Source organism: Salvelinus fontinalis, chromosome 22, assembly GCF_029448725.1.
Source record: "Salvelinus fontinalis isolate EN_2023a chromosome 22, ASM2944872v1, whole genome shotgun sequence".
Taxonomy (NCBI): Eukaryota; Metazoa; Chordata; class Actinopteri; order Salmoniformes; family Salmonidae; genus Salvelinus; species Salvelinus fontinalis.
In genome coordinates, this window is record NC_074686.1 from 5,081,754 (window position 1) to 5,105,626 (window position 23,873).

At 41.6% G+C, this 23,873-nt stretch overlaps 1 protein-coding gene across 2 annotated transcripts; it reads right to left on the minus strand.

Annotated features, from left to right (window-relative positions):
* Positions 1 to 748: 748 nt before the first annotated feature.
* LOC129819604 (uncharacterized) lies at positions 749 to 23,073 on the minus strand. Of its 2 annotated transcripts, XM_055875995.1 has the most exons (5): positions 23,021 to 23,073; positions 21,340 to 21,437; positions 18,734 to 18,789; positions 14,212 to 14,361; positions 749 to 14,106 (listed from the first exon to the last, which is right to left on the minus strand). In XM_055875995.1, exons 4-5 carry the CDS (start codon positions 14,311 to 14,313, stop codon positions 5,107 to 5,109), a joined length of 9,102 nt encoding a protein of 3,033 aa, XP_055731970.1. In that variant the 5' UTR covers positions 14,314 to 14,361; positions 18,734 to 18,789; positions 21,340 to 21,437; positions 23,021 to 23,073; the 3' UTR covers positions 749 to 5,106. The 2 variants fall into 2 exon arrangements, with proteins under 2 accessions (XP_055731970.1, XP_055731969.1); XM_055875994.1 differs by lacking the exons at positions 21,340 to 21,437; positions 23,021 to 23,073 and adding an exon at positions 20,367 to 20,485.
* Between the last annotated feature and the right edge of the window lie 800 nt (positions 23,074 to 23,873).

Consider the following 23,873-nt stretch of genomic DNA (forward strand, 5'->3'; position numbering starts at 1 on the left):
TGTTGGGGTCATGGGTCACGTGTGCATATAGGTAGCACGAAGGGTTAGCACAGGTGAGAGCACATACAGTATCACTTTTATAGCTTATAGAATGCATCTCTCTGCACCTTTTGTGTAGGAATATGTGTTTTGGAGCTATTTATATACGCAATATGGGAATTTCACCCCAAAAGAGTAACGTTTGGAAAGCTGATTTTTGTGGACGCGTTATGTACAGCTCTCCTGTGCCAGTGGCAGTTCATAGGGAATCGGTACTACAAAAGTAAGAACTAACTCTCGTTGGAAATTGGACTAATGGATCATTGCAAGTAGCATGTCGGATTATTGGAATCATTCGCGCTATGCCCATGACAACGAACAAGGATTGAAAGCATAGAATCCGATTTCCAATCTCTGCTGCCTAATTCATCGAAGTGTGAAGATTAATGATAGTGACACTGTTGAAGAAGCACAGCGCATTGGAGCGATTATTGATCTACGTTCATGGTTGCATATCGAAATATATATTATTGCGATAGCCTATTGAGGGAATATGGCTGAAAATAATTTTACCACTGCGGATAGCGTTGTGTATGGAGGCGGCAACATGGCGCTAGTGGAGGAGCCTTTATCAAAAAAGTTGACTACAATAACTTTGGGAGGTAATATGATAAGATATACATAACAGCAAAATTGACTTTCCTTGCATAAATGGAAACGTGCTTGGAAACATGAAACTCGGCACAAAAGGCAGTCAAGATACTCCTGATCCAATGTCAACTTTTATTGTAAGACTACTGTAAATCAAAAGCAAAACACATTCTGCATCGATAATGAGACAGTGACATCTAAAGAATAAACTTACCAGTACAGAATCAATAACTAATATTTTTCATCACATCTTTGTGTTACAATTACATTTCAAACATTTTCATACTCATGTTGTACTGTGCACACAGTGCCTAAAGATTCAATGAGTAATGCTTACTGAATGTCCAATGAAATCGTTGACATTTTAAAATGACCGATTTACTATAATGTGCCAAACCACCTTCCAGAAATCAAAGATGTTTTAAGTAATCACCATTACCAAACTATGGACTGTTTGGAAAGCAGATCTAACCGTTTCCCCAAAGGGTGCAATTTAGAGTGCGTTATCAAATGTGCAATATATATCCCATGTTAAACATAATAAAAAGAGAGACACTCATGGTGTTTGTGTACATAAATCTCTTCCAAAAAGACAACAAAGAAAACTTCGCCAACAGCAGCAGGACAGATTTGAACAGTGGTGTAAAGTACTTCAGGAAAAATATTTTAAAGTACTACTTAAGTCATTTTATGGGGTCTGTACTTTACGATTGATAACTTTTACTTCACCACATTCCTAAAGATAATCATGTACTTTTTACTCCATCCATTTTCCTTGACACCCAAAAGTACTTGTTACATTTTGAATGCTTAGCAAGACAGGAAAATGGTCCAATTCACGCACTTATCAAGAGAACACGTGGTCATCTCCACTGCCTCTGATCTGGCAAACTAACTAAACACAAATGCATCTTTTGTAAATTATGTCTGAGTGTTGGGGTGTGCCCCTGGCTATCCGTACATTTTCATAACAAGAAAATGGTGCAGTCTGCTTTGTTTAATATAAGGAATTTGAAATTATTTACACTTTTACTTTTGATACTTAAGTATATTTAGAACCAAATACTTTTACTCAAGTAGTATTTTCCTGGTTGACTTTCACTTGAGTAACTTTCTATTAAGGTATCTATCATTTTACTCAAGTATTGACAATTGGGTACTTTTTCCACCCCTGGATATGAATAACCATTTAAAGCATGACAAGTTTGTAATCTATTCAAAAGGCACATTCTTGCAGTAGTGTACAAAAAAACTACTGGTAGAAAAACGGATTTCTGCCGGATACATTCAAATAGTATACGCTGAGTGTACAAAACATTAAGAACACCTGCTCTTTCCATGACTGACCAGTTGAATCCAGTTGAAATCTATTATCCCCTATTGATGTCACTTGTTAAAACCATTTCAGTCAGTGTAGATGAAGGGGAAGAGACAGGTTAAAGAAGAAATTTGATACAATTGAGACATGGATTGTGTATGTGTGCCATTCAGACGGTGAATGGGCAAGACAAAAGTGCCTTTGAACGGGATATTGAACGGGGTATGGTAGTAGGTGCCAGGAGCTGCCGGGTATTTTTCACAGGTGGGGGGGATTTCAATATTAGGAAGGTGTTCTTAATGTTTTGTACAATCAGTGTAAATATGAATATAAAAACAAAATAAACAAAGGTTAATATCAAAGTTAAATGGATAATCCACTCCAGGAGTGAAACTCCTGTCAATTTGGTGATGGTCGGTTAATCCTTATTACGCCTTTAAAAAATGTCCAATATGCAAAAATAATTTGCCATTTCCTGGTTGCTTTTTTTTTTTATAGTTCGCATAATTTAAATTTGTGACAAAACAAGCAAGTTTAGAAAATTATTCTACCATTCAAACCGCTTTTCAGTAACAAAAAGGTACTGTATTTTCAGCAGTTTGAAGCTGGTGTAAAAAATAAAGTAAAAGATGCAAAAACCAAAATTAAGAATGGGAAGCATAGAAATTCCGCACATAGAACATATCTTTATTTTTTTTAACTTTATTTAACTAGTCAAGCCAGTTAAAGAACAAATTCTTATTTACAATGACGGCCTACCGGGGAACAGTGGGTTAACTGCCTTGTTCAGGGGAAGGACAGATATTTATCTTGTCAGTTCAGGGATTTGATCCAGCAACCTTTCAGTTACTGGCCCAACGCTCTAACTATTAGGCTACCTGGCACCACAGGTAAACACTAGGATATCTACCGCTTCTTAGACTTGAGTTCAATGAGAATGACAGATGTATAATTCACATTTCAATGTGAATTTGGTCAGGTCGCACAAAAAGTGAAATTTTGTTGCTTAAAACAATAACCTGTACGCCAGCTCGCCAAATCAGCCAATAGAAGGTATGGGCATACTTGTCTAGAACACATCCATCTGTCTATTTCTTTCAAATGTACTCAAAGTACACAGTCAGATCAATATCCTTTCCTCCAACTACGTACCAATGACCCTGCCAGAGACCTTAGCAGCACAGGTCCATTGTGTTGCATTCACAACCTCACTCACTTGCTGTTTTGAGCAAGACAAAATCTCTACCAGGTTGAACATGGTGAGACTGTAACTCCTATATTGATAGTGTGGTGTTTGAGATTTTACAGCCAACTAGCTAATTCACATGCTGATATTGACTTTGGTAATATTGTGTATAGCTGTTTTCTAGCAAGATAGCCAGCCAGCCCTTCTGTCCGGAGAGAATATGGCATTGTGGGTTTTGTAGTCGACTTGCGCTCAAACAAATTTCCACAACAATTTTCAAGTTGCTTCCTTCCTTAACATAACGACGAAAATACATATTGGCGTTATTTAACAATGTAAATCATAGGAATTACTGGTTTTGAGTGGATTATTAATTTACCCATTGCTATATTTATGAAGACAACCATGGTTAACTCGGAAACTTACTTAGTACTCATCAAAAACAATGATATACAGTCCATTCGGAAAGTATTCAGAGTCCTTGACTTTTTCCACATTTATTTTAAAATGGATTAAACTAAACATTTTCCTCATCAATGTACACACAATACCCAATAATGACAAAGCGAAACAGGTCTTTGGAATTGTTTGCAAATGTATTAAAAATAAAAAACAGCAATACCTTATTTACATAAGTATTCAGACCCTTTGCTATGAGACTCAAAATTGAGCTCAGGTGCATCCTGTTTCAATTGATCATCCTCAGATGTTCTACAACTTGGAGTCCACCTGTGGTAAATTCAGTTGATTGGACATGATTTGGAAAGGCACACACCTGTCTATATAAGGTCCCACAGTTGACAATGCGTGTCAGAGGAAAAAACCAAGCCACGAGGTCAAAGAAATTATCCGTAGAGCTCTGAGACAGGATTGTGTCGAGGCACAGATCTGGGGAAGGACACCAAAAAATGTCTGCAGCATTGAAGGTCCCGAAGAGCACAGTGGCCTCCATCATTCTTAAATGGAAGAAGTTTGGAACCACCAAGACCTTTCCTAGAGCTGGCCGCCTGGCAAACTGAGCAATCGGGGGAGAAGGGCCTTGGTCAGGGAGGTGACTGAGAACCCGATGGTCACTCTGACAGAGCTCCTCTGTGGAAATGGGAGAACCTTCCAGAAGGACAACCACCTCTGCAGCACTCCACCAATCAGGCCTTTATGGTAGAGTAGCCAGACGGAAGCCACTCCTCAGTAAAAGGTACTTGGAGTTTGCCAAAAAGGCACCTAAAGGACTTTCAGACCATGAGAAACAAGATTCTCTGGTCTGATGAAACCATGATTGAACTCTTTGGCCTGAATGCCAAGTGTCACGTCTGGAGGAAATCTGGCACCATCCCTACAGTGAAGCATGCCGGTGGCAGCGTCATGCTGTGGGGATGTTTTTCAGTGGCAGGGACTGGGAGACTAGTCAGGATCAAGGGAAAGATGATCGGAGCAAAGTACAGAGATCCTTGATGAAAACCTGATCCAGAGTGCTCAGGACCTCAGACTGGGGCGAAGGTTCACCTTCCAACAGGACAACGACCCTAAGCACAGAGCCAAGACAACGCAGGAGTGGGTTCAGGACAAGTCTCTTAATATCCTTGAGTGACCCAGCCAGAGCCCAGACTTGAACCCAATCGAACATCTCTGGAGAGACCTGAAAATAGCTGTGCAGCGACGCTCCCCAACCAACCTGACAGAGTATGAGAGGATCTGCAAAGAAAAATGGGAGAAACTCCCCAAATACAGGTGTGCCAAGCTTGTAGCGTCATACCCAAGAAGACTCAAGGCTGTAATCACTGCCAAAGGTGCTTCAACAAAGTACTGAGTAAAAGGTCTAAATACATGTAAATGTGATATTTCAGTTCTTTTTTATACATTTGCAAAAATCCATTTTAGAATAAGGCTGTAACGTACCAAAATGTGGAAAAAGTAAATTGGTCTGAATACTTTCCGATGCAAATGTCCATTAGTGGAAAAAATATATTGATTTTCACTTCATCCCCCTGGCATGATGTAAGTAATGCTCATGTAGCTCTGAGACGTTGCTAAATGTTACCCAACAATCAGCACACTCAAAGCCATCATACCGCTGTTTTTTGCCCCTTGATATCACAAATGTTGTTGAGGCTCTAAAGAAAGCATCATCATTACCCTTAGACTTTTTCCATCTTTGAAGTGGTACATTCTGAGGACCTTTATCCAAGGGACAGGGTGGTTCATGAGTCGGCATGTGTGGGGTGTCTGTTTTTGGCATACATGGAGTAGGTTCATAAATAAGGACACATGAGGAGCATGAGCGCCGAGGTAGATCCGAGTTGTTTGCCTCGCAACAGTTATTGCTTGGGCTGGTTCGCCCTTCATGTTCAAGGGACACAGTGTTACGGGGCGAGTCGTGGACTGAGGATAAGCTAGAGTTTAGAATCTCCTGGGGATCTTCTTCTGTGTCTGAAACAACGACCGGTGGCTGTGAGGATATTTTAGGGACAACATACAGACAATCAGGGTGAGGATACCTATATATGTTCCTTTTCTTTGACAGGAGAAGACTAGGTACTGTCGTAGGGGATAGAGGCGTGACTCTCTCTCGTGGTTTGTTTGAGAGCTTGGAGGTCAGGGAAGAAGAAACTACATTTGCTGAACTGCTATATGTTTTCTTCCCCCCTATAAGATGGCAAACCTGATGGGCTTGGAGCAAGTCTGTGGTTGTAAATCTGCCATTACATTTTCTACAGTGATAGGGAAATCGAAGTGGTTCCAATGGCCCTTCAGGGACAGGGATAACAGGGCGGGCTTTGTGAGCCTTCAAGTGATTCCTTAAGGCTAGGTAACTAGGAAATGGGAGCTTGCAAGGGAGACAATAGTGCGTGCTAGCACCTCTGTGTAAGAGACGATGTCTCTCCAAATTTCTGAAACTGGCGAAACCCTTTTCACACGTGTCACATTTCAGGCTTTCGCACGGCGGGTGATTTTTGCACAGATGGGTATTTAAGTCTTCTTCGGTGACATAGGTTTTGGGACATAACGGACAAACGTAGGGTCTCTGCGATGCATGTTCCTGCAGGTGCTCCCGATAGGAGCCAAAGAAGCGAAACTCTAAATTGCACTGAGTGCAAGAGAAGCTACAGCGTTTTCCTCTGTGTAGTCCCTGATGCAACCAGAGCTTATTCCACTGGTTAAAGGATTTTCCAAATTTTCCACGGGGATATCTGTCACAAGGAGCATGGGTCTGAAAACGAGAGCGAAAACCTGCAGGCTGTTGAACCACACGTACTGAATTACAGCTCATTACAGAGGGGGACAATATGGCAGAACTTGCACACATGGAGTTTGAGGGAGAAGGTCGATTTATCTCTGACCCATTACCTGTGGTCTGGCAAGCAGGTTTGGGGTTTTGTGGAAGCACATCTGAGGAATACTCCTCCGTAGTTTCCAGAGGTGGCAGAGGCTCAGGCTCCTTACATTTAGGATGTTGGTCATCAGTAGATAACATTTCCTGATTATCGTTGCACAGAAAATCTATTTCAGTCACATGCATCGGATTTTGCAGAGTTTGGGGTTCATGCCAGACCTCTGACAAGGACGAATTGCATGCCCTCTCCTCTCCACTTGATTTGCAGCACACTTTACAATGAACACATACTTCAGGAACCTCATACCGTTGTCCACAGATCTCACAAAGGTTTGGCTTGCTATTAGTGTGCGTTTGCAGATGAAGAATGTACTGACACCAGTGACGATTAAGCTGTTTGCAAATCTGACATTTAAAGTACATCGGGGTATTAATCTGCCCATCGGCCCTTTGCTCCACCAGGAACCCCTCAATGTCAACCTTGTCTCCATCCCCTTCATCTCTAGCCTCAAAACACACTTTGGAGACTTGATGTGTGCGCAAGGATGAGAAGTCGCTAAAGGCCTGACCACAGTGGTTACAGAAGAAAGGCATCTCTCCTGAGTGCATATGAGAGTGGGTTTTTAGCTCCCTAAGCAGACCAAAGCCTTTTCCACACACAGAGCAAGCATACGGTTTAACAGGCCAGTGTGTTTTCTCATGTGCACTGAAACTTGAGAACGTGATAAACATCTTGCCACAGACTTTGCAGGTGAAACGCCTCACTCCACTGTGTGTTTGTAGGTGCAGCTTCAATGTGGCCTTATTGAAAATTTTTTTTAAACAAGTGGAGCATCTAAGGGATTTCCTGCCATTAAGAGAGACTGGGGACTCTATGTAATCAGTGTAAGGTTGAATCTGGATTTCTTGGTCTCTTCTTGTTTTATTAATCAAACTGAACCTCTTGGTGCCCTTCATGTGGATCTTGAAATGATCAATCAAGTCATCTTTGTTTGGCGACTGAGTGACGCAACATGGGCATTGAATGGGCCCATGTTGTTTGTGGATGTTTGAGTGTGATTTGAGTTTGGAGAGATGAGCAAAGCTCTTGCCGCATTTCTGGCAACCGTACGGCTTCTCACCTGTGTGGATGCGCTTGTGAATTGTGTATGCCGTTATGTGACGGAACGAGCGACTGCAGAAATGGCATGACATAGGTTTCCTGGTCTTAAAATTGTGTAGGAGTACACTTGAATGCTGCAATTTAGCACGAGCTGTTAGGGGTTGATCGCCACAGTTGATCTCCTCCTCCACACACACTCTATTGCAGTTTGTTACTGCTTTCACATGTGCTCTAGATTCTTTCTCTTGTTCAACACTTTCCAACGTGTCATTTTCTGTTAACGAATTACAGAGGCTAGAGTTGAACGAGAATCCAGTGTTGTCAATGGAAGACTGAAGAAACACCTCAAGCGTACCCCCGCAGTTCACTTCGGAGAGAGGTCGTTTGGATTTCACTTTTGTAGCCCATCCCGTTTTATTTCTCCTGCGTCTCTTCTTCACGCCAGTCAATTTGTGAGGTAATTTTGGGAGAGGGGTTGTTAATGGGGTAGACTCAACTTGCCGGATTCCTTGTGTCGCCCCTGCATCAACAGAGAAAATAGTTTCTGAAGTGTCGATTTCTTGCACTGAAATACTGCGGGAATTAGTCACAATTGGGGAGAAAATGTTGCTGGATACATCAATGATCTCCCATATGTCGTCTTGCTGTTGTTTAAGAACAAGGTCTTCATTCTTCCTTGCCACGGATGCTCTAGTTTGCCTTCTTGAAGTTGTTGACATTGGGTTGAATTTGTGCATTTTCCCTCGCTTAGAAGTTCCCATTGATTTGCAGCTCTGTGTCTTGTTCACGGAACATTTTCTGCTAGTGTTTGACTCCTGCTGTTCACATGACCGCTGTTTTGCCATTCTCGTCAAGGTACTTTTCTTGAATGGCCGACCTCGTTTCTTTTTCAGTGCTGCTATGGTGGTCTGTAAATCGAGCCACACCATCTCTTTTACCACTGATGTGGCCACTGTCTGTTCTTCTGCAATTGTCTCGGATGTGTTCTTACCCTTGTTCTTCACCCTCTGAGTCCCTAGTAAGGATGAGTCCAGTATTTCAGATCTATCACTAAGATCATCTTGAAGATTTGGAACATTTATATCTGCATGAACAATATCAGCACTGCTGCTGTCAACTTTTCGTTTTTTGTGTTTTTCTGATATATTGCTGAGACACAGAGATGTTTCTTCTGGGGACATATTCATGCATTGCTGGTCACTGGGGATGTTGGGTGTGGATTCAATTTTTTGCACTCTTTTACCCTTGGCAATACGACCACCTTTTTTATGTTTGGGAATCACAGCACTGATTGGGTCTATTGCAATAGATAGAGAGTCCCCTGCTTCATCTATAGGGACTTGTAAAACTAATTTGTCATCTGTTAATGCATTGCCATCTTTCACCGGAGATTGGCTAGGTTTAGGTTTGCCTTTCTTCCCTTTGCCGTTCTTTTCTTTTTCCCTATTTTCTAGACTTTTTTCTTCCTCAATTAGTTCCTCTTTCACAAATGGTGATACGAATTTAACACACACTTTGTCGTCATCTGCGATATTCTTATCAAGACCTGTTCCTTTTGGTCTCTGAGACCTTTTCTTCTTAGGAGGCCTCCCCATTTTATGCGGCCTTTTCTCTGTACAAAGAGCACTCACTAATTCAGTAATCTGTCCTTGTGCTGCAGTTGAGGACACTGTTGCTGATACAGGAGTGGTAGGTCGATTAGTGAGATGTGATGTAACTGATAAAATTGCTTGATCTCGCATCAAGTCAGTTGTGATACGTGAATTAGATTTGGAGGGCCGTCTGGAATGTCTTACATTGGATATTGGATGGCTTGAACCAGTATTTTCATTACTCACGTTGGAGCCTTTAGGAGTATCAAGAATATTCTGAACCTGGTCCACATGTGTGAAAGTGGTAGCCATTTCAGAAAATCTATATTCCACTCCAAGAGATGGTTTTGAACTTGGTGGGGTTGGAGTTTCAGTGATCTTTGAGCTTTGTTTGGATAGTATTTGCCTTTTCTTGCATGCCTTTGAAATCTGTGTTTTTTGTGGGGGTGTGACATGTCCACTGCTCGATCCTGACTGTATCTCTGATGCCAGCACAGCAACTTGGTTTGAATGTTTATCGGAGGTAAGAGTTGCTGCTTGTTCTGATATGGGAACATTGTTATCCTCTTCTTTTCGATTCTTTTTTGACCCCATACGTCGTTTGTGGGCTGTTTCCCCTGATGTCACTGTTTCTTTTTTACGTTTAGCGACATTGTTATCGGTTTTCCCATCACTCTTTCCTCCTCGCTCTGCATGGGTAAGGTGGGGAGGCATTTCAAGACATCCAACTTCTGCTCCAAGAGTAGGATGTGAAGTTCGCATAGCTGCTCTTTTAGCATTTCCTGAGAGTGCTTTTGAAGGGAGTTTCCGTTTCCTGCATGTTTTTGGCTTACTTGTTATTTCCATTTCTGGAATGACATGCTCTATTCCCGATTCTGTCTTTGCCTCCGATACGAGCAAAGAAACTTGCTGTAATGCATTGTGGTCATGCTGTTTTAGCTGGCTATCTGAAGTAGTAGATTCTACTTGTTCTGGTTTGGAAACACTGCCGTCCTCTTCTTTTAGCTTCTTTCTTGGCCCCTTACGTTGATGTGGTTTGTGGGCTGCTGTTTCCAAATGATCACCGGTCACTGATATCACTGCTTCCTTTTCATGCTTTCCTACATATTTATTGGTTTTTCCATCTCCCTTTCCTCCTTTCTCTGCTTGGGTAAGGTGGGAAGGCATTTCAAGACATCCATTCTCTACTCCAATAGAAGGATCGGAAGTTATTACAGCAGCTTTCTTAGCATTTTTAAATAGTTTCCCTTTACTGCATGCTTTTGACTTAATTTTTGTTGCCATTTTGGGTTTGGCATGTTTCAAGCCTGATTTCGTCTCTCCGGATGACATAAAATAATATTGAGGTAACGTACTATGGTTATGCTGTTTCAACAGGTTATTTGAGGCGAGAAATGCTGTTTGTTCCAATGCAGAAACATTACCGGTCTCTTCTTTAAACTTTTTTTGTTGTCCATTAGGTTTGAGTGGTTTGTGGAGATCCTCAATCAGGGAGTCTATCACTGCTTCCACTTGTCTTATTCGATCAGGACATCTATGTTCCACTACAAGGGAAGGATCCAGAGATGACACCTGTGGTTTTTCAACTTTCTGTGAAGATCTTTTTCTTTCTTTACAAATATTTGAATTCTTCTTAACTGTTGACACATGCATTGTGTCAGATGTAGGAACTGAAGTTTGCATAGCTGCTTTCTTAGGATTCTTTGAATAGCTTTTGCAGGTACGTTTCTCTTTCATGAATGTTTTTGACTTATTTTTTGTTGCCGTTTTGGGTGTTGCATGTTTCAAGCCTGATTTTTCCTCTCCGGATGACATAAAAGAAGATTGAGGTAATGTACTATGGTTATGCTGTTCCAACAGGTTACCCAAGGCAGAAAAGGGGGTTGGTTTTAATGGAGCAACATTACTGGCCTCTTTTTTGTGGAGATCCTCAATCACTGACTCTATCACCGCTTCCATTTGTCTTACATGATCGATTTGTGGCACATCAGGAGTTCTGGGTATGGCATTATTGATTCTGCCTGATTCTGTCTTCATCTCTGATGGCAGCAGAAGCATTTGAGGTAATGCACTATGGTTATGTGGTTCAAACAGATTATCTGAGGCAAGAAAGGTTGAGTGTGCTGATGCAGAAACATCCCTGACCTCTTTTTTGTGGAGATCCACCATCACGGACTCCATTTGTCTTATATGATCCACGTGTGGCACATCGGGAGTTCTATGTTCCACTTCAAGTGAAGGATTCAGAGTTAATGCAAGAACATTGCCAGCCTCTTCTTTGATCTTTTTTCTATGACTCACATGTTTCAGTGGTTTGTGGAGATCCTCAATGACTGACTCTATCACTGCTTCCACTTGTCTCATTTGATCCGCATGTGACACATCATGACATACATGTTCCACTCCAAGTGAAGGATCCAGAGATGGCACCTGTGCTTTCTCAACTTTCGGTGAAGTTTTTTTTATTTCCTTACACGTCTTTGGATTTTTCTTCCTAACCGTTCTAGGTGTCAGGCGTAATGTGTCCGATTGCGTCTTAATCTTTGATGGCAGTAAAGGCGTTGCCTGAGACACACTGTGACTTTGCACCTGCAACTGGCAATCTGAAACTGGAAGGACAGTTTCATCAGATAATGGGACAGCTGCCTTCTCTGTACCTTTTTTATTTTGAACCTTACGCTTCCGTGTGTTCTGGGATTGTGGCACAGTTGGGGCTGAAGTCTTGGAATATACCTCATCCCTATTAGATTGGGTATGTATATCTCCCTGAGGAATTCCATTTGTACACAGCAATTCTGATACACCAGAAGTTCTAGGCACCTGTTTGTATTTTCTTTTGGATCCAATGTCTTTCTTTGTCTCTACAGGGAATGGTAAAGAAACAATCTCAGCAAGGGCCTTGGAAACTACTGCACATATTGGAGGATGTGGGACTGCAGTGGTCATGTTTTTGTTAACTTTTGTGTTTTTCTTCGGGGGTTTCACGCATCTGTGGCTTTCCTGTTGAGGGAAAATCTCTGCACCACATAAAAGAATTGGAGAGACCGTTGAGGAGATAAGAGTTGTGTCCTCTGATTTGAGAATAGGTTCAATAAGATTGGATGGAACTGATAAAACTGATTGGGCGAGCGTGTGTGTGAGGACTTGCATCTTTTGAACAGTTTTTGGGGTAGTTTTACATGTTCTGCTGGATTTTCTTGAGGGGCTTGTAGGTGAATTTGATGCCAAGGTTTTTGTGTCAGTCTTTTCCTTCTTTACTTTTGACTTTAGGGGGTGATATGCAGGGAATTTTGGAACACACTCTTTAGTCATGCCACTATTCTCTGTATCATTAATTCTGCCTTCCTGTGCTATCGCTACCAGCTTATCCATTTTAAACAACCTATTTGTCTTGAATGGTCGACCAGCTTTCCGCTTCAATTTGAGCACATCCTCAATAGTATTTCGTCTTGAGAGCTCTCGAGTTCTTGGAGTCATTTCCCCCTGGTTTCCTACAGCTGATATGTTAGCAGTTACATTATCTTTGATTTCCCTCTTCATGTCACTTTGTGCCCCCTGGTCTTTTTGAGTGATAGAAAAGTCAAAGCATTTTGACATTATACCAGGACATTTAACACTCCCTTCCGTAAAGTTTTTGGAGGGAGGTTCTCTTTTTTGGTGTTCCTTCAAATTGTTCTTTACATCCAAGACAGCAGTGTCTGACAAGTATTTGGGCTCCACTTTTATATCTGATGACTGCAATGGAGTCGCGTCTTGAGCGAGTCCCAAATGTATTTTTTCTTGGGGTGTAGCATTGCTACTCTGTGACTGAGGGGTGAAGAGGCTGCTCGGATTCATTCTGTTTCTTTTGAATGCCTGAGTTCTTCTATTTCCTCCTTTGGATATCATCGCTTTATTTTTTCCAGGTCTCTTTTGTACTTTCAATGCATTCTCAGATGGCACCAAGGTGTTTTGTGTCAGAGCTTGTTCTATAGGAGAATATTGCCCCTTTGTGACCGTGGTCAATTTCAGCGCCGACACTTCTTCTATTTTTAATTCTTCTTTTTGTGTGGTCTTTGAAGTTTTCTGTATCCTGGAGGGTTGGTTAAATTCCATAGAAATACTTGGTGCGGCTATTTGAGTTGCAGAAATGATGTCATCTGAATGTGCAATAGTAAGGTGGTTTGAAGAATCAGATGTTGAATTGCATCCAAAGCACGTGTCACTTGAGGTAGTTGAGGGAAACTCTAACGTTTCATCCTTTTTCTTCTCTTTTGTTTGTTCGCATGAGGGTGTTAGAGTCACCCTGCGTATTTCTGTGACATCTGAATCCCGTTCTTGGCCAATTGCTAAAAGTTTAGCCATTTTCACTAGAGTTTTCTTCTTATATGGCCGACCAGCTTTTCGCTTTTGTTGCTTTTCCATCACAGGCAAAAGGGTATTAAAGGACGTTTTCTCTTTTCCTTTCTTGGTATCTGCAAGTGGTAACGTTTGATGGGAAACAGCATCGGTTTTCTCGTCCACTACCTCTCTTGAATATTGTGCGTGGTCACTTGATAACCCTGGAGTCACAGCAACCTTCTCTGTGGGTGAAAGTGTGACATTTCCCTTTATGTTTTTTGACAGATTGCTTGAAGAGGGGGGGAAAGAAACTGTAGTGCCAACCTCCACTGCAGCAGAAACTCTCCCTCTGTTCTTTTTTACATCAAATCCAGAAGACAAAATGCATATTTCCTGAACATTTGCTAGGCCCACAGGGCATGATCTTTCTGAGAAGGAAGGACTCTTATCGTGGGTGACCTCTGTTGCCCTCCTCTCTGTCGCCTTTTGTTGAAGGTCTTGAGCCATGATCTTTGAACGACTGTGGATGGCCGAAAAAGGAGCGGAGCCTTCATCATCCTTCACCTTAAATGCTGTCACGCTCTTATACGTATTGTCAGTCAAGATCTCTTCTCCCACTTCTGTTCCCTTTTGACAAAAAATTTGAATGAGTACAAATAAGTGATCGTTATTGAGGCTGGAATAAGGTCTCTAAAACATCAATTGGAATACATTTCTGTTTGTATGGCCCACCTTGTGTTCAGTGATTTGCTGACATGAACAGCTTGGTAAATGTCTAGCTGCATCTGTTTTGTAGTGTCCTGCTTCATCTACGCTGTCCCAACTTTCCTCCATGTTGTCAAAGGCTTCCAGGAGAACTTGGTCAATAAGTTCATCTGCAACCTTCATATGACAAACAAATATAACATACATTGCCTACTATTTACTAAACAGAGAAACACATAACCACTTACAGGGCATTCGGAAAGTATTCAGACTTTTCCCACATTGTTACATTACAGACTTAATCTAAAATTGATTAAATAAATAAAAAAGTCCAAATCAATCTACACAAATACCCCATAATGACAAAGTGGACAGTTATTTACATAAGTATTCAGACCCTTTGCTATGAAACTCAAAATTGAGCTCAGGTGCATCCTGTTTCAATTGATCATCCTTGAGATCTTTCTACAACTTGATTGGAGTCCACCTGTGGTAAATTCAATTGATTGGACATGATTTGGAAGGGCAAACACCTGTCTATATAAGCTCCCACAGTTGACAGTGCGTGTCCGAACAAAAAACATGCCATGAGGTCAAAGGAATTGTCCGTAGAGCTCCGAGACAGGATTGTGTCGAGGCACAGATCTGGGGAAGGGTACCAAAAAATGTCTGCAGCATTGAAGGTCCCCAAGAACACAGTGGCCTCCATCATTCTTAAATGGAAGAAGTTTGGAACCACCAAGACTCTTCCTAGAGCTGGCCGCCCGGCCAAACTGAGCAATCGGGGGAGAAGGGCCTTGGTCAGGGAGGTGACCAAGAACCCGATGGTCACTCTGACAGAGCTCTAGCGTTCCTCTGTGGAGATGGGAGAACCTTTCAGAAGAACAAACATCTCTGCAGCACTCCACCAATCAGGCCTTTATGGTAGAGTGGCCAGACGGAAGCCACTCCTCAGTAAAAGGCACATGACAGCCCGCTTAGAGTTTACCAAAAGGCACCTAAAGGACTTTCAGACCATGAGAAACAAGATTCTCTGGTCAGATTGAAACAAGATTGAACTCTCTGGCCTGAATGCCAAGCGTCACGTCTGGAGGAAACCTGGCACCATCCCTATGGTGAAGCATGGTGGTGGCAGCGTCATGCTGTGGGGATGTTTTTAAGTGGCAGGGACTGGGAGACTAGTCAGGATCAAGGGAAAGATAAACGGAGCAAAGTACAGAGAGCGCTCAGGACCTTAGACTGGGCTGAAGGTTCAACTTCCAACATTCAGAGGTGGAAACTTTCCGTGGGAATTAACGGGAATATATGGGAATTAACGGAAATATGCAAATTAATATTAATACAATTTAAATGTAGATGTTTTTTTGCATTGGATATATTTACCATATCATATGGATACAGAAACCTTTTACCTTATCATAAGTAGACAATTGCAAATGATTAAATCCTTCCAATAGAAAGAAAATAAAAATTGAACTTTAATGAAATGAGTTGACTCTTCACATGGGATGATTTCACTGAACAACAAAAGAAAATGAATATTGAATGATCCCCAATGATCCATCGCATCTCCCAAAAACACTTTCAGCATACATCTGTAAAATGATAGGCTTCCATGTCTTCTCCCTGGACCTCCTCAATGTCTACCTCTTAAACATCAGAGGCTGAGGCCTCATCTTCACTGTCACTTTCCAACCTTGCTGAGGATGGCTCATTGTCAGGCTCAAACAGCCTCAAATTTGCCCGGATGGCCACCAATTTTTCGACCCTTGTATTGGTCAGCCTGTTGCGTGCTTTGGTGTGTGTGTTCCCAAACAAGGACCAGTTGCGCTCTGAGGCGGCTGATGTTGGTGGGATTTGGAGGATGATGGAGGCAACAGGGGAAAGAGCCTCAGATCCACAAAGTCCCTTCCACCAGGTGGCTGATGAGATGTTGGCACGACTGCCATATTGCTTCTCCACCCCAAAGCCCTTGCTTGGAAGTGAACTTCGCCAGACTCACAAGAACCTTGCCCTCATCCAGAACAAGGTGGTGAGACACGGTAGTGATGACACCATAGGCCTTGTTGATCTCTGCACCAGACAGGATGCTCTTGCCAGCATACTTGTTGTCCAACAGCCCAACATATGGGCTTCAGGCAGAAGTTTTCATGTTTTTTTATGTATTTCAGAACTGCAGTTTCTTCTGCTTGGAGCAACAGTGAAGTGGGCAGGGCAGTACGGATTTCTTCTCTTACATCTGCAAACAGAGTCTGAACATCAGACAGGATGGCATTGTCTCCCTCAATCCGTGCAATGGCTACTGCTATCGGTTTCAGGAGTTTCAGGCCGCTTACCACTCTCTCCCAAAATACACCATCCAGGAGGATCTTCTTGATGGGGCTGTCCATATCGCCAGACTGTGATATGGCCATTTCTTGGAGAGACTCCTTCCCCTCCAGGAGACTGTCAAACATGGTGACAACACCACCCCAACAGGTGTTGCTAGGCAGCTTCAATGTGGTGCTCTCATTCTTCTCACTTTGCTTGGTGAGGTAGACTGCTGCTATAACTTGATGACCCTTCACATACCTAACCATTTCCTTGGCCCTCTTGTAGTGTATCCATTGTTTTCAGTGCCATGATGTCCTTGAGGAGCAGAACCAATGCATGAGCAGCACAGCCAATGGGTGTGATGTGAGGGTAGGACTCCTCCACTTTAGACCAAGCAGCCTTCATGTTCGCAGCATTGTCTGTCACCAGTGCAAATAACTTCTGTGGTCCAAGGTCATTGATGACTGCCTTCAGCTCATCTGCAATGTAGAGACCGGTGTCTGTTGTCCCTTGTGTCTGGGCTCTTGTAGAATACTGGTTGAGGGGTGGAGATGAAGTTAATTATTCCTTGCCCACGAACATTCAACCACCCATCAGAGAAGATTGCAATACAGTCTGCTTTCTCTATGATTTGCTTGACCTTCACTTGAACTCTGATGAACTCTGCATCCAGCAAATGAGTAGATAAAGCATGTCTGGTTGGAGGGGTGTATGTTGGGCAAAGAACATTCAGAAATCTCTTCCAATACACATTGCCTGTGCGCATCAGAGGTGAACCAGTTGCACACACAGCTCGAGCAAGACATTCATCAGAACTTCTCTGACTACGTTCCTCCATTGAGTCAAAAAACCTTCTGATTCCAGGAGGACCATGAGCTGTTGCCATCGATAAGGTGCTTGATTCATCATTTTCACCTCGAATAGAAGAGGTTGCTTGTTGTGAGAGCTGAGGGAACTTTATGCACTTGGCCAGATGATTCTGCATCTTTATTGCATTCTTCACATTTGATTCGGCACAGTACTTGCAAATGTACACAGGTTTTCCTTCTACATTTGCTTCAGTGAAATGTCTCCACACATCAGATTGTGCCCATGGCATTTTCCTGTAAAGATTAGAAAAAAAATTGTAAAAAACAAACAAATACAATTCCATGTACAGATAAATGGTTAAGCAGTTAGATTAAACAATTCCTTTGTAAGATAAATGTTTTAAAATGAAACATGTATGGAAACAGGTGAATTAACACTCTTCAGTTAGCAGGCACAAGCAAGATAAAAACCACATGGTAGCAAAAACTAACTAGCAGAAATTGTTAACAAGTTAGAAATGATTTAAACACACTTTGCTGTAGGCTACTGTTTACTAGTTAACAAAAAAGCATGTATGTCATATAAAATATATTCACCCCACCCAGTATTGTAATCAGAACTTACCTGAAAGCATGTAGTCCTTGGCTCAGACAGTGTAGTAGTGTGGGCTCAATAGCATCTCATTAGTGTGCAAGATCTTGAGAATCAGCTGTGCATGTGGTGGAAGAATGCACTGTGCATGCAGAGGGTTGCAATTCCATAGAATTGGAGATAGTTTAACCAAAATATGCCACAGGACCTATAATTACCTTATGTGTATCCCACAAAAAAAGGTTCACTGTTATAAGCTAAGTTGTTTGAGGAATTTAAGCAAAATTCCCTAAATTCCCGGGCTAAACCTTCCATGGAAAATTTCCGAAAGTTTCCCAGAAAGTTCCCCACCCTTTGCAACCCTACCCAGCCAGAGCCCGGACTTGAACCTGATCGAACATCTCTGGAGAGACCTGAAAATAGCTGTGCAGCAACATTCCCCATCCAACCTGACAGAGCATGAGAGGATCTGCAGAAAATAATGGGAGAAACTCCCCAAATACAGGTGTGTCCAGCTTGTAGCGTCATACCCAAGAAGACTTGAGACTGTAATCGCTGCCAAAGGTGCTTCAACAAAGTACTGAGTAAATGTACAATCATTTTGAAAAACCTGTTTTTGCTTTGTCATAATGGGGTATTGTGTGTAGATTGATGAGGGAAATAAATATTTAATCAAAATCTAGGGGTCTGAATACTTTCCGAATGCATTGTATAGGAGTAGCACTTACATCAGTGCTATTGTATGCGGGAAAAATGGAAAGTTGGCAATTGCATAATCATGAATAAAATAGCCTTCTAGGCTACATCATTTATAAAAAATATGAAATGTACTCACTGCAGATCATATCCAGACTCCTTCAGTTATCCTGGTTGCTCCTTGGTTGGCTATTGCTAAAATATAAGAATAAATACATTATTATATAACATTTGTAAATGCTGTAACTTTTGTTGTAGAATGTCTGATATAATATATCAAATGATGTGACGTTAGTACAGTAATAATGTAGCCCAAAGGCCGGCAGATGGCATTATTGAGAAGTTTCATTTTACCGTCCAAAGGGAATTTATGCAACTGGCTATACACCCATATCCCCCATGAACCGGTTCGTACATAAAACATTCTCCATTCAGGCTGCAAAGGCGTCAATTTCCTCCTTAACTCAAATGAATGGCGAGAAGGCAGAAAAATGTATGAAACACCATTTTTATCCACCATGCTACAGTGGCTAATGCTAGTCCCAGATGTTGCGTATCGCGTTCAGCCAATCAGGTTGCAGTAGTCTGTATTTTCACTACCGGCAGTGATAGTTTCCAAACGCTACTGTGGACAGGGACTAGCAAAAGCCACACCACTGTAGTATGGTGGTGGAAAATGGTGTTTCATAAAGAAAGTATGCATATTTTCCCCATTATTTTATGCTTTCTCGCAATTAAGGAGGAAATCGACACCTTTGCAGCCGGAATGGAGAATGTTTCATGTACGAACCAGTCCACAGGGCCACGTGTGTATAGCCCGTTGCATAGATTCCCATCGGACAGTAAGATGAAACGACTAAATATCGCCATCTGCTGGCCTTTGGGCTAGGCTAAATATAATGCAGCAAAAAAGTGGGATTTACTATGAACCAAATTCATAGTAAAACCCTTGCACATTGCTAAATGGTAAAGTCCATGAAACACATGCATGCTCCTGACAACAACAAGCAGTCCATATTATTGTACATATTGATTTTGTGAGTGCACACTTCTCTGATTAAAAACATTAAAAATGTAAATGTAATCGAAAATGTAATTTACATAATCCCCAAAAGTAAATATTTATCATGAGGGCTATAAACAATAACTAGTAATACTGCATACTCCAAGAAAGGTTCAAATCTCACATTTCTGGTAAAAATAGTTATAAATTGCTGAGGTGTAGTCACTTTTGAGGACACAAGCTCAAGTACACAGTACAAATATGAAATAGTAGGGCGTATTTTTTCTAAATACAGTATAATCCATTTATAAAACCACTAACTTTAAGAATCGACCTTCCTTATAAATGTAAAATACATAGTTGTATATTTAATGTCTGAGAATTTGCATATTTTCTGAAGGTCTCTTGATCAAAACGTCTGCCCCCATCGCTGTTAATGTCTCGCAGAGCTCCAGCTTGGCTACCTGAACTCGTTAGGAACTCGCCTTCTATCTCATCATTAATACTTCGGGATTTTGGCAATGATTCCGTTTATATACTTCCCCCGAGTCAGATGAACTTGTGGATAACATTGTTATGTATCTGTGTCCAGTATGAAGGAAGTTAGCAGTAGTTTTACGTGCTAATGCTAACTAGCGTTAGCACAATGACTGATAGTCTACGGGAATTTAGACTTCCCGTCACCGCGCTAACGCTAGCGAACGCAGGGATACCGTTACCATACACCCACCCCCCCACCCCCCCGTTTCGTATGCATGGATGCACATACCATTCGATAGAACAGTGAACTCCTGAAGTCTCTGATTTGCAAAATTACTGTAAAATCACGAAGTCGAGATAAATTGTGGCAACATAGTCAAAGACGTCCATTTCGACGGGCTTCTTCTTCTTCTTTGGTATTATGCGGTCCGAAAACACATGTTAGGTGCATGCCGCCACCTACTGTATTGGCTGTGTATCAGCCTACTACTCTGTATAATGAATTCATTACACTTTGTGGAAAAATTGCCCTACCAACTTACCCTACACCCATTAAAAACCTCACCACCATTCCACTACTTTGGCCCTATCTGATCCTACACCAGCCTGGGAGGACGGGACACTATCGTTCAAAACACCTTAAATCTTATGGAGTAAAATCTCATACACCCAAGTACTTCTCTGCAACTGCCACCACAACATGTATACTCAGTGATTTACCTTCCATTCCTGCAGTACAGATGACAACCATGGCCATGAATGCAAAAAAAAAAAACTTTACTGAAGCACTTGTTATTTCTGTCACTCTCTGTTGGTCTCAGCCTACTCACAGAGATCTTCTTAGGATCCCTCACCCTGGACCCATCTTTCTCTACTACTCTCTTCAATGTCTGAGCAAACGACACTTATCAATATCATATCAAATTATACAATTTGGTGTCCACCACTATATGAAATAAATAACATATTTATATTTTAATTATTAAGCGTAAAGCTTCATTTTATCAGTCTGCTCTATCATTTAAGTTTAAAATCTTAACTTCTTTCAACTAGGTAATTTCCTCTCTGTTAACTCATGTAAAACATAGTCTTGCATGCCATTGTGAAAAAGTGTATTCACATTGCCCTCTTAGAGAACAAGCATACATAAACACCACAGCTGCTACTGTTTTTTGTTTTTTTTTTAAAGCAGAGGCTGCAGATCCGAGTTTTCTGGACCCCGCTACTCGGCGGTGCAAATGAGAACTTTTTAAAATACTTACCACTTCTCTCTGAATGGACCCTCTCCCATTCGTCACGAGTCAATGGGTGTTTTCTCAATATGCATATGCATCTCCAAGGACGTTCTCTTGAGTATGTTCTTGTGAGGAAGAGAGTGTGGAGAATGCACAAAACATTACATTTGAGCAGCACTCACACTCCCCCTACTGTATTACCTCACGCTGCACCTCCAGATTCACTGAACCTTCTTCCAGCCAGGCCAATGGCAACAGTACAGTGTACAGTCAGCAGCAAGCAGTTTAGCAGTTACACCGGCAGGCCCCAGTGGCAATAAATTAATAAAACCAAAAGCTTACCTTGACTTGTAAACTAACATAGCATCCCTATCTGTTTTAGCCGGGTGTTTGAGTAGGCTAAACTAGCTAGATGCATATGCTAGCTGGGTGAAAGGGAAAGTAAAAAAAAAAAAAATACAACCAAATATAGCTAGCTCTCTCTTGCTTCTCTTTAATTTTGGAAGAAATGAATTTGTTCAAAACTGTTAAACTATTGTCTTTCTCTCTCTGAGTCAACTACTCACCACATGTTATACACTGCAGTGCTAGCTAGCTGTAGCTTATGCTTTCAGTACTAGATTAATTCTCTGATCCTTTGATTGGGTGGACAACATGTCAGTTCATGCTGCAAGAGTTCTGATAGGTTGCAGGACGTCCTCCGGAAGTTGTAATTATTACTGTGTAAGTCTATGGAAGGTGGTAAGAACCACGAGCCTTTTTGGTTTTGTAGTAAAGTCAATGTACCAATGTACTCAGAGGAGGACGGAAACCAGCTGTCCTCCGGTTGCACCATGGTGCTACCCTACATAGTGCTGCTGAGGCTATTGTAGACCTTCATTGCAAAACAGTGTGTTTTAATTAATTATCTGGTGACATTTGAATATATTTAGTATAGTTTTATCTAAAAAGGTAAACTTTTTTAATGTTTCACAATCTTTATTTTTATGAAATTCACTGAGGAGAATGGTCTTCCCCTTCCTCCTTGGAGGAACCTCCAGTGAGCTATATGTGAATTGTAATAATGTAGCTAACCAGATAGTTTAACAGGCAAAAATTACCTAAAAGTAATGTTATGCAAGGTAGATGTCAATCATTCGTGGTTGTCTGGCTTGTTAAAAGTAGTAGCTAGCCAACAGTAGTCGCTAGCCAGTGAGCCCTATTGACTTATTATGGGCTTGAGATCTACGCACACTACAGTGGGTTTTGTAAGCAGGTAAACATGCCAACATTATTAACACAGCATGTATTTATTAACTTATCAAGATTAAATATTGTAGTCAGGCAATGTGAATAGGCAACATTTCATTCACACTTCCAATCTTTCCCTCTCTTTAACATACTTACAAAAATAACAACACATGCTCCACCGTTTCATCGACCATATACGAAAACAAATTATTCACATGCTTGCCAACCAGATGTAATGACGAGTTTAATGTACAATGTCTTACATGCTGACCACACCGCTTCCGCGCATGTTGATTTTGTCCATCCACACCAGACGCAATCAGGACACGCAGGTTGAAATATCAAAACGAACTCTGAACCAACTATATTAATTTGGGGACAGGTCGAAAAGCTTTCAACATTTATGACAATTTTGCTAGCTAGCTTGCTGTTGCTAGCTAATTTGTCCTGGGATATAAACATTGGGTTGTTATTTTACCTGAAATCCACAGGTCCTTTCTAGTAATCTCTCCTCCTTCAGGCTTCTTCTTCTTCTTTGGAATTTATATGGTGGTTGGTAACCAACTTTAACATGCATTACCACCACCAACTGGTCTGGAGTGTGGACCTCAGTTCATCGTTCAATCACCCACGTGGGTATATGCTCCTAAACAACCAATGAGGAGATGGGAGAGGCGGCAGCGCATCAAGAATCACAAATAGAACCAAGTTCTATTTTAGCGCCTGGCTATGCAGACGCTCGTTGATGCGCGCGAGCAGTGTGGGTGTACTGACTGAATAACATGTATGTATACACGCTTGCACATGCGACGCGGGCGGTGTGGTCAGCACGTTAGGCGCAATCGAGCAAACACCACCTCTTCCTTGCTAAACTGACCTTTGAATCTTGGTCCAACAGCCTTTCTTTGGAGGGCATATAAATGCCGGCCCTTAGGCTTAAAGTCCCATCGCTTCTGCCACACATCTATCAAAATGGCTCTGATCTTACATTTGGTCTCACCTCTACCCAGTGGATCATGAATATCAATTACATCTCGTTTTAAAGCCCTTTTGGCTATCTGGTCTACAATTTCATTCCCTTCCACACCCGAATGGGCTGGGAGCCAGCAGAATTTCAATGCTACACCCAGTCTCTCGATTCTCCATAATAACATGAATGCCTCCAACAGTAGGTCACTTAGATATTCAACACAGACAGGGAATCTAAGCATACTATAATTCTAACAGGTTAAACATCCTCCACCCATTGGAGGGCAACTACTATCAGCAACAGTTCAACTGAGTATACTGACAGTTTACCTGTTATTCTTCTACATATCTGCACATCAAAT